The 12,134-nt window shown below is 34.2% G+C and overlaps 1 protein-coding gene across 6 annotated transcripts in view; it reads left to right on the top strand.

The window, feature by feature from the left end:
* The window catches only part of ATE1 (arginyltransferase 1), a 96,933-nt gene that overhangs the window by 68,748 nt on the left and 16,051 nt on the right, over positions 1 to 12,134 (top strand). For all 6 annotated transcript variants that reach the window (XM_026063988.1, XM_026063989.1, XM_026063991.1 and 3 more), the window contains one exon: positions 6,872 to 6,992. In XM_026063988.1, the coding sequence (XP_025919773.1) occupies positions 6,872 to 6,992 (121 nt within the window). The remainder of the gene's footprint in view (positions 1 to 6,871; positions 6,993 to 12,134) is intronic.

Genomic DNA, 12,134 nt, shown 5'->3' on the forward strand with positions numbered 1-12,134 from the left:
AAGTATCAGGCAGTCTGTTTGCTTGTGCAACAGTGCGGATTCCACAGTGAAATCCAAATTGTTATTACTCATTCATTGGGATATCCACAAAATATACATTTGCTGATTTAGCTCCTTTTTAGTATATCCTTTCTTTCTGATGAATACTTTTGTTGACATTGATAAATAAAGCTTTGTGTTTATTCTGTATCTACTCACCTTTGGGGTTTTTTTTGTTTATTTATAGAGGTTAAAAACAATTGGTGTCTATGAGATGGCAGTGAATTTGTCTAGTGTTCAAAAAAAATTTTTTTAAGTCTTCCAGGCCTAGCTATCCACACATGGAACACACACGAGTGCCTGCCAACCGTCGGAAGCACAAATGGATTCAGATGTTCAGCTCTGTCTCTGCTGGTTCTGGCTCACCTCGCTGGCTCAGGGTGGCATAGTCCAAACAGAGTTTGTGAAAACAGAGCAGTTAGAGTTACTTGCAAAGGACTCTCCTGGGGTTTCCATAAAGTCTATTTCTGTTTATGTAATGAAATCAGGGAGCAAGGGTCTGCGTAGTACTTTGCTGATGGGATTCCACTGGTGTTGTCTTTCAGTGAAAAGACTGAATTTAATAAACCTTTAGTCTGACACTCTCTTTCTCATGTTCTGCTGCCCAGCTCTAATGGATTGCTGTTGGTAATTTTGGGGGTTATTTTGTTTGCATAGTCTGAGAGCTTCTTTTTAAGCAGCTGGCTGGAAACTGAGATGAAGGAAATCTTAATTCACTTTTATTAAAAGATCAATGGGTTTATTGTGAAAAATAGAATGCAGATGTAAACTGTACCTGATAAAAGAATTAAATGTGTGTTTAACCTTCCTTTTTTGTTTGTTCAGTGCTACTGGTACTTGACCTTTTTTGTTTTTGAGACTATTCTCTTTCTTGGTACTTTTACGTTTTAAATTTTACTTAGATTACAAAAACAAACTTTGCTGATGTTTTTCATCTCAAATGCTTACCAAATCCCTCAGATTTTACAAAATACTTAACAAGTAATCTCCAGACTAAATCCTCATTAAAAACTTTGCCCTTGCTTTGGGACAAAAGTTCAGAGAAGTTCTGATTGATTTTTATTTGGAAATTGTGAAAGAAAAAATATCATAGTGTGAAGTATTAATTTAGGCTTGGCAACCTCACTGTAAAACTTATCTTCAAAAGTTTCCAATTAAAATGCAGCACATCTAACAGTATGAGTGAAAGCACCTTAAATATTTTTTCCTATTTATATTATGTCAGAGGAAAAATGCCCCAAACATTAGTGAAAATAAAAATCTTAGAGGTTTTTTTTTTTTCTTGAAGTCATGCTTGTATCGCAGTGAGGTGACTTAGTAGAAGAAACCACACAATTAGGTTTTTCTTAGCTATTTTAATTTTCAGTATTTCTATTAAGCTAGTTGATGGATTATTTAGAGATACTTATCAAAATGCTATTTTTTCTTTTAGTTTATTTTTTAATTAGAGATACCTCCTGTGTATGTAGGTTTTTAGAAAGAGTGAAGCACTAGTGTAACTACTAGAATTTTGAGACTATCATAAAAATTTTGTGGTCCAGAACATTGGAGAAGGCTCTCATCTTATTAATCAGTGTAGATAAATGTAAATTGATGCACCTTAAATTTACTTATGAACAATCATTTCTGAATGGAACGTTACCCTTCAAGAATGATATGTTAGGATAACTTTAGATAGTTCCTTGAAAGTATCAGCTCAGTTCTAAGTAGCGGTCAAACAGTAAATCAGATATTGAGAATTACTAAGGAAAGAATAGTGAATAAAAAGGCATCATTATGCCACTATGTGAATCCTGTGTGCTCTTCTGCATCTCGAACGATGTAGTTTTAATGTTTTCCCCCTTTGGTCATTCCTGCAATTTCAAAGGAGATAAAGCAAAGTTGGAAAAAAGACAGGATGACTAGGATGATAAAAAGTATGGAATGATTTCCAAAGAAGGACAAGTAAAGAATTTAGGTCACTTTAGGCTGAGGGAGGACATGAAAAAGGTCTGTAAAATAACATGAAGAAGGTGATGTGGGAATGACTGCTCACTGCATTTCCCTAACAAAAGAAATAAAGGCAGCAAATGGAACTACAGGTTGCAGGTCTGAAGTAAAGAAAAACCATCATTTTTGACCCAAGTCATTAAACTCTAGAACTCCTTGCGTCAGAAATTCATGAATATTTTAAGTTTTCATGTGTTTAAAAAGTGACTTGACCAATTCCTGGAAGAAAAAATTCATTTAGGATTATTAAATGGCTGGTGAAGTGCATTATTATTGAAGTTGTTATGTGATTGTGGAAGTATCTGTATTATAGCTTGTTCGAGGTCAAGAGAGTATTGATCGAATAACAATATATGCTTGTACCATTCTAATAATCTTCACTGAGTATTTTCTATTGACCACTGTCAGGGATAGGGTATTTGGCTGTATCAAAGACATCTGGTGTGACCTGCAGTGGCTGTTCTCATGTTATAACAGCTCAAAAAGTGTTGGTCTTCTGTCTCAAGAAGGGTATTTCTGGATGTCCCTGAATTTTAGGCAGATAGCGTCAACAGTAATGAAATTTTAGGTAGGTATATTTTTAATATCCCAAAACATTTTGAAATAGCACATCGTATATCCTGCTGAGCATTTCTCTACTAAGTGTATTGCAGAAACACTGAGAGAAATATGTGCAGTTCTTGTATATTGACATAGCTTGTTTCATCAGCAGGTGGCATTGGATTTGAGAAGCTGAAACATAAGACAAGCAGTCAGGGTTGATCTGTAAGATGATACTTTTTGTTGAAAGTCTTGTAGTTAATTACTTTGAAGATGGTCTGTACAGTATAATCAGTGCTACTGTGCAAGAACTCTTATATTGTGAGATAAAGGAAAGCAAAATGTTTTCAGCTGTGGTTTTTACTGTAGACCGAATTATTTCTGAAATGTCTTTAATTTAATCTGAAGCTGAAGAGAAATAATTTTCAAAAATAATATTGCAAATCTGAATTTCTCCTACTGTGATAATTACATCTGAGGTTAGCTCTGCAGTAGTTTTCTTTTAGAGATCCCCTTTCTCTTTTGTATTTATGTTGGGTTTATTCTCAATATTACTGGTTTGCAGCATATGGATAGTACACTTAGAGGCAATTATTTTAGAGGACATAATCATTTCAGAGGGCATAATGAAATTTGAATGTGTGCCTTTTTCTTAAAGTACAAGCACTCCTGTATGTGAGGCATAATCTGTCTGGATTCTATGAGAAGCGCAATTTTTTCCTCAGCCCAGGAATAAGGGAAGAGGAAGAAAAGAGGAATTCATGGTTGTTTTCATATTGAGTTGTTACCATTTTTAAGCAAGAAAGAGCAAGTCCTTTAAATAAAAAAAATTCCCCTTTTGGATTTGCCATTTTAGTTATATCACTATAAATACAGCACCAACACCATTCATTGGGAAACTCAAATATGTGTGTGTCCGTATTCCTCCTTCCTCCACTGAACAGTGCATGGGATTTGGGTTTAACCAGTAGAGCAAATAGCATGCCTTCCAAGGCAGAAAAAAGTTACCTTTAGTATATTTGTGAATACTTTTAAAAATAAAGTGGGGATATTGAAAAGCATCAATGGCTTGTTTAATTTTTGCTTCTAATATTTTATATCACAGCTCAGTGATACCTCTTTCATATACATCATCACCTCAGTTTACACATCTGCAGTGAAGTTTATTAATAAGATTCTAAATCTCAGGGGAAGAAGAAATCTAAAGAAAATCACCTTAGAACTATTTCCTCTTTTCTTCCATCTAAACATGGAAATTTAATGTGGTATAGTAGAGACTATTCTGTGAGCATTAGATGAATCTCATAGTATTGTGAGAATAAAATTTTTCATACGGCAACAAAAGAATATAGGATCATGTAATTCCTGTTCATATGAAGCAATTATATGCCTTCAGTAGTAGGAATCTAAATAAATTTCTTCTGATCTCAAAAACTTCAACCAGTTATTCCAGAAAAAGAATAAGGAGCTTTAACATATGATAGACTAAAAAATTCTATCGCCTGTATACTTTCATGGGATTCATGGAAATGTGTTTTGACTGTCATGCCTTTGGATATACATGGAAATTTCACTTCAAAGAGGGATTGTAACTCTTTGAGTAAAAATGTTTTGTCTTCATTGATGTGTGTTAGCTGGTACAATATAAATGTGAAGCTGAATTAGGTCTTTAGTCATAAAATATTTGAAATTAGAAGGTTTAATGAGCTCTAAAACTCATATCTCAGTCAACTTCAAAAATTTCAAATACATGTAATGAACTGGCTTTGAATGGATATCACTGAAATCTTATCAACCACTAGAATGTTTTCCTATTATGACTTTGAAAAAATACAAAATCTGTGATAGTCCAATACTAGATTGTGCTTTATAGTGAATATAGCAAAATGATATCTGTGATGAAGTTATAAGAATTGGCCAGAGTTGCTGTTATTTTTATGGTTTACTATCATAATTAACTAGCCTAAGACCCCCAAAGTAGGCACTGGATCTGCTGTGATGGATTGGATAATCATTTTTTCCCATTACCACTTTGCTCTGTACTAAAGAATACGGTTTTTATTATGATCTATCGATGCTGGGATGCCGTTAATTTTATACATTACATTTTATGACAGAATACAACATTATAGAAGTAATTGGGAAATTTAAAATAGGGCTGCATAGTGATAGGATTTTCAGGTGTAGGATTCACAAATGTGATGTGTTTTAAGATCTAGGGGCAGTACCATCTAGTAAAACTGTAGGTGACTGAACAATCTTTTAGTTATGAGTAAAACCTTGTTACTAGGCATGTGGCTAAACTGCCACCTTATACTTTTTGTATCTAAGCAACAGCTTTGAAAGATGTTTACTTGGCTCTTTCTACCTTCTTGACCAGTTGAGAAAAATAGATTAAATTCACAAGTAATTACATTTTCATACTTTTTTTGTCTGACTGAAAAGGCATATTATTTCCCAAACCCTTAAATTGTTTCGTCTGAGTAATGGTGACTTAAATTGTTCTTTAAGCATTACGTTCACATACCTTTCAGCTATTTCTGTTTAGAAGGCATAACGTTTCAAAGTGGTTTATTTAATAAAGCCATTTCCATTCTCTGTCTTGAGAGAATTTTCTAAAGCCTTGTGATGTAAGCTTATGCATGGAGTTAGAGGAATATTGTTTTAATTTAATATAGAAATTTGCATTAAAAAAAACCCAACAGTAGTTACAGGTTGATCCTGAATGTTTTTCAAAGGAGAAAATCAGAGTCATATAGTGAGCCTGTTCTTCCACTGTGCAGTGACTATTTGCAGAAAGCCCTCCTAAATGAAAAATAAATGCAAATAGTCATCATAATCTAGCAATAAGCATTCATTGTTAAAGCTATCTTTTAAAAAGATACACAGTAAAATGGTGGGTGACTGGAGAGAGGAGAGTTACTTGTGGATTAGAATTGGCCATAGTTCAATGCTGAAAAAGGGAAACTCAATGGAGTATCTGAACTGTGAGCATGACTGGCTAGACAGGCATTTCTGAAATATGCATCAGGCATCTGATAAGGTTTGTCATGAACCGGTTAGGCCATCTGATTTTTTTTCCTCATTATTAAACCTTAATCTTACCCATCTTATGAAAGTCTTTTGTTTAGTATTTCATATGGATAGTTGTGATTTACTTTTTATTGGATATAATTTATAGATTTCTGACTCAGATGTTAAACTTGGTAGGAAATACATAATAAATAATTCTTTTACTGTAAACATTGTACAAAACTGAACAATAAGTTAATAAAAAGGATTTGGAATATCTCTCAAAATTCAGAAAATGATTCTTCTGATCCTCCAAGATCATATGCATTGCTGCATAAAGCGGTGTGTATAAATGAAGAATAGCAGAGCTTGTGAATGTGACTTTTAAAAAGATATTTTTGTCACCATACCATAGTCACAGTACTTGTAAGATTCTTCTCAAGCATCAGTCAGCTTCATTCTCACTGTATGGCTATGGAGGTTGAGAGGGTATGGATTAAATGAATAATGGCTCAAAGGTGTGTTTTTGACAGAAGTTATAGGCCAATGAATAATCTTATTTTAAATAACTGAAGATCTGACTAGAGGAGGTCATTATCCCTGAGCTAGTTATTCTCTCTGTAGTTCATGGGAGAGTAAATATTGCTATTTAGTTTCTGTGAATGTCTGCAAAGATTATCTTTTTAATAAATCAAAAAAAAAAAGTAAAATTTCACTAATCATATTTACAAGCTATTCTAGGATAACTCCATGAATTGAAAAGAAAATATTACTATTTAAGGGGCAATGAACAAAATGCTCCTTCACTAGTGCAGTAAAAATAGTATCCTGCTTATTGTTGTGGGTTTTTTTCCTGTTGGAAAGATTTTTTTGTCTCCATTATTTGCTAGAATGAATAACACTTGAGACAAGCTGCTTTCTGAAGTGCTGAGTTTTTTAGTGTCAGCACACTCGGTAGAATTCTAGACGGTAACTTAAGTGTAGAATTTCAGTAAGCAAAGCCAAAACTTCTCTAGTTCATCTTGGACACTATAAAATGTGTTATTTTGATTTTACATGTTTTTTTAAGTTAAGGTTAAGTTTGTATCCCTGATATGATGCAGAAATTACTAAAGGACAAATCCTGTGTTTATAGTGAAGCTGTTTCTGACTCGTTTTGTTTAGTCTTGATTAAAACCATTCTTTGTCTATAGGAAAATCTGGAAACTTGTAACCAGTGTGTTCTTGTGCAACTGATACGACTATTCTTTTTTCTTTTCTTCCCTCCCTCCCCCCCCTTTCCCCTTTCTAGGGTCAGTATAGGCCCTCTGACTTGTTGTGTCCTGAGACATATGTCTGGATACCTATTGAACAGTGTCTACCCCTACTTGAGCATTCAAAATATTGCCGTTTCAACCAGGATGTAAAAGCAGGTAAGTTTATAAGTAATGACGGGCATCTAAACTGTATGTCTTGTTTTCACAATATATTAGTATCAGCTGCTGCTAAAACATTATGAAAATCTAATCTATTAAGAAAAGTCTAAAATTCAGAACACCTCCAGCAAACATTAACAAATACGGTCCTGTTTTTTTAACAAAAAATAAGCAATAAGAATTTTAAATACATTCCATTTTACGGTTTATCTGTAGTTCAGAGTTAACATATCTTGGTGTCTTCACATGAATATATATGTTATTCGCTGCATGAATAAAAACAATCAAATCATTATTCCTCCCTTAGATTCTAGTCTGATGAATGCATAAAGAAAGCAAGTTAGCATCAATATAGCAAAATGAAAGAGCTCAAAGCTTAAAGGCATCAAATGTTAAGAAACAAATTGCCAGATTTAGAGTCAGAATCTGTCTGAGAATTTGAAGAATATAACAAATGGTAAAAACACCTTAAACATCTTGAATTAGGTTGGACATAGGTTTTTTTTTACATTCTGTAAAGAATTTACTTTGTGATTTGCCAGCATGGAGTGGTCTAAATTACTACTGATCTGAATATAATACAGTGTTAATATTACAAAATGATGTAATCAAATGAAAAAATTACATATACTTGCTATGGTTACTACCTCTATGGGCTGATTCCAGGCTCCAAGAAAGTTCTGTCAAATAGAGAATACTTGGTGTGATGCTTGGATGGAAAGCAAAAATCTTCTTAACTTCTTTATTAATTACAAATTGCTGACTGTTCTCTTCCTCATTTTGTTTTTTTTTGTTTCCCTACTGAATAACAGTTGAAGAAAGTTGTGATATTATTCAGAGATGTCAATCATTAAGCTCAAGAGCACATAACACCATGATCTGTTTCTAGCTATCAAAAATACGGGTTTACTTTACTGTGAGATTGAGTTGTCTTGAAATCAGTTTCCTTTTTATTTTCCATGGCTTTATTTTAACATTTTCATTCACTGGTTAGGTGACTGTTGGAGAGGTAGGATGTAAATATATGAATGGAATTTGAAAATAGATGACAATTTAAGTGCAATTGTGAACTTCTGGAAACACTGTTTCAGTTCCTTGATTTTCCTCATACTGTGCATGTTATGACTTGGTTGCTCAACTGTAACACTAAAATATTATTATTTCCCAATGTAAATATGCTGAAAGGATAGTATCTGAACACAGAATATTACAATAGTCAGGTCAAATATACTTCTAGATATAGATACTGACTTATATGTTTTTATTAGAAGAATTATGCTAAACGCTCTATAAAAATAGTGTTCTTTAGAGAAGGTATCCATGAGATATAGCAGGAAATGGACTAGGGAACATACTTGGATGCTCTTTGAAGAGGTTCTGTCCCACCATGGAAAAAGCTCAGTTGGTAAGGGTTTTAAATGGACAGCCCATCTTGATCAACTGGAATCATCACTAGATTGGTGAGAGGAAATATATGAAAAAAACAAACCCAAAATTACAAAGTTAAGAAGAAGGGAAATTGTTTTAGAGGCCAGTGTTGTTCAAGATATTCTTGTCATTCAGAAAGAAAAATAGCACATTCATTTAAAAAAAAAATGAAGCCCAAGAAGTATGACAGCTAAACTACTGCCTTTTGAAGGTGTTAACCCCATACCAGCAAAAGGGCATCATCTTTTCGGTTCTGAGAAGTTCCTGTGGGATATCAAGCATTTGGAGACTATAGGACATAAAACTTTGCATGTTTATCAGCGCACAATATCTCTCTCCCTCTCTCCAGACACTACTGGAAATGTGACTTATGTCCTGTGGTTTAAGGAAATTACAACATAGCTATAGGTTGAAATGAACTAGACCTGCTGTGAGCTTATATTCTTTTGAGGTTTAAATAGTTGCTAGCTGTTAGGAAGCTGTTTCTCAACAGTAAAACCAGTTTCTTCCTTATTTCTTTATTTTTTTACAATAGTCAGTAATATGAGTTTAAGTAAGTTACACTGAATTAAAGAGAAAGCAATAGAAATGATGGTTAGCTGTATTCTTCATGAATCTGCTTTCTCTAATACTGCCCATAATTATGTCAGTTAAAGAGGTCTTAACTTATCAGGAGTGGGACTTCCTGATTAGAAACCGAGGCTAGTAACCAGATCCAGTAAACAACTGGAAGAAAGACTGCAACTTGCTTTGTTAACTTGGGGCAGTAAAACAGGCACTGGAAATGGGCGTCCTTTAGATATATTCTCTGAAAAATCAGAAAAGTTCTGAAATGTTACCTCAAACTAGTTTGCTGATCATGTTTGGTAATTTTCTAACCCCCTTTCCCTTCCTTAGGAAAAGGGGTGAGGGACAGGCAAAAACATTTTCTGCTAAATTTACCAGTTGCAGGTGACCAAAGTGTGGTATGGAGCAGCAGTGAATGCTGCTTCAGCAGGGGGTGCTACACATGCTGACCTTCCAAGTCCCTGCACTGCCAAAAGGATTTCTGAGCGTTCGTGCACATTGCCTCACAGAGTGCTCTCGTATAATCAGATTTCTTTTTTCTTTTCTGAAAAGATGAAATTCACAAAAAGTAGCAAAAAATTATGCTAATGTATTAAAAAGTATTCACTGGTATTTGCAGAGGATTCTGCCTGTTTTTTATTATGTGGTTGTCCTGGTTTTGAGCATATTCGAATGGCTTTCATGTGCATTGTTTTCCATCCCCTTCTCTCCTGACTTCTAATGTTATTGTTAGCATTTGGAGAATCAAGAAGAGAGGAGAGAAAATCTAAACAGTTATTAACTCTTTCTGCCACAGAGATAAGTCTAAAAATGTGTCCAACAGTTAATAACTAAAAAAAGCAATCATAGGCACTAGGATAAATTCCTTTTTGATTATTTAGAATGGCAAATGATGGGTGCCTGGTGGTTGAAATAGGTCAAACTCTTGCTTCTTTACTTCTGGCCAACATTGTGAGGTTCAACCTTACTTAACCTCAAAACACTCCAGTCATATAGAAAAAAAGCTCAGGTCAGCAAAGTCTCAAATTTGATGTTTAAATAAACTATGCAGGTTGCCTGTTCATGTATCATTCCTAGCACATATTGAAAAACATCAGTTACTTTAGGAGAAAAAAAATTGCATAACACTTTTTTTAGGCAATAATGGATGCTCAAACCTCAATCATAGATAAAAAGTCATGTTTGTCAAGTACTCTTGCTTTTTTAAATCATGCCTTACATAGTAGATTTTTTTATTGTAGTCTGTTCAGTTTGAAAAGCTCAGAAGACCTGGCATCATCTTATAAATGAAAGATGTTTATTAGGATTTTACTGTATTTATTAGTATGCAGTAACCAGTCACTTCCTTACAAATACAGAAGCAGGTAGTGAAGTAAGGTAGTAATTAAAAGAGGGTTTGGATAATGATGAGTTCAGAAAGCTGAGACTCTGCTAAACTGCATTTTATTGAAGTGATATGCAGGCAATTAGCCTTCACTTTGTAAAGGTGAGCTATATATGAAATGAAGCTGTGAGTCCAGATGGGGGTATGTTATGTTAAAAAAAAAAAAAAAAAAAAAAAAAAAAATTAATAGTAGTGTTCTGCAGATAAGTACTTGCCAGTGACTGTGCATACATATTGAAACTGATTACCAAAATTCAGTCAAATGATAGCATGCTGCTAAAATACTCTTGTGCGTTATCTGTCTTTTGCACCAGTCAACTTCCTGCTAGCAAAACTAGTCTTTAGAGTTTTACTTTGGTGCTTTCACTAACAATTATGCCCATGGAGCAAACACAGTATAAGGAGGATTATAAATAATTTACTTGTTATCCTGGCGATACATTTATCCTGCCACTTTCCATTTTTCGAAGACTAACTCACAGGCGTATCTTTTTCTAACATCTGTTGAGCATTTCTGTTTGTTGCTTGTGAGACAAGCCTGTGAAAAATGTCCTTGTGAAGTAAGATCTTTATGATAATCTGCTTTTGGGGTTGTAATTAAATTAGTGGAAAACTTCAGATCTTTCTTCCCATCGGCACTGGACTGTCAACACCTTTAAGAAGCAATATCAGATAAGGGCAGATACAGTCTCAATCTAAACTGGTGGCTTCAAAGCCGTCATATTTTTATAGCCTCCTGACTGTGTTTAAATACCCTTATGTGACCATACAGTGGGGTGTACCAGCCACTGCTATTAGGGCTTTCTTACCCACATAAAAAGCTATGCTTGATTTGAGATGCTAGACATGGCCTGCTGCAATCTCAGTTGTGTAGGATATTTCCCACCTTCTTGTGTCCACTGGTTTGAGCAGAAGCTTTGAGAAGTGCAGGTAAAAAAGTGCTCTTTTTATTAACTGATTTGTTTGCTGAAGTTAATAAATTGGCTAAGCTAATATGCATCTGTTCAACTTTCTGTATTTCTTATTATGAAATTGAAATGCAAACAGAATACATTAAGTAAAATTAAAACACTTTCTGCAGTGTAGACACAAACATGTGACAAAGGCATAGTCTCCTCTGTGGTTGGCTTTGTGTATTCGCAGAGAGAAGACCCTCTTTGCTTCAGAGAATATAGTCTAAGACAAAACATGATAGATGCAAAAAGGACAGCATAAAGAAAAAAAGAGGCACCTCTGGGCAGTGTGGCAAATTATAGTCATAGCACATCAACAGACTAAACTAAATGAATATTTTGTAAAAATCACAGTGAAGGAGAGTTTCAAGGAGGGATCTAAGGAGGTATATTAGTTATCTTTTGGAGTTTATGGAAAACTCTTTCCCAGCAGGAGAGCTGTGGGAGAAATGATCAGGTAGGTATGGGGACACACAAAAGTGCCTCAAAAACGGATATGCATTCTGATTATTTCACGTCAAGTTCAACTCCATTTTTAGTATGTTAAGTGGAAAACAAAGGTAGCATTTAGATTAAATTGAAAAGACTGGCATGGCATTTTGCTCTAATGTGCAAGAATATGCTTAAACACTCCAGTGCTTCTGTAATAAAAAGATAATGTTAATAACATCTTTAATTTTACTGAGCTGTTCAAATGGCAGTGAAAAACTTTCAAATATGCAATTTATAGAAACATAACAAAACATAATCCATATAAAAAGTAAATCTGAAAAGCTGTTGTAATTTTATATGCTAATGTTGAGTTGG

The sequence above is a fragment of the Apteryx rowi genome, unplaced genomic scaffold (assembly GCF_003343035.1).
Source record: "Apteryx rowi isolate R43461 unplaced genomic scaffold, aptRow1 scaffold_206, whole genome shotgun sequence".
In the NCBI taxonomy this organism is placed as follows: domain Eukaryota; kingdom Metazoa; phylum Chordata; class Aves; order Apterygiformes; family Apterygidae; genus Apteryx; species Apteryx rowi.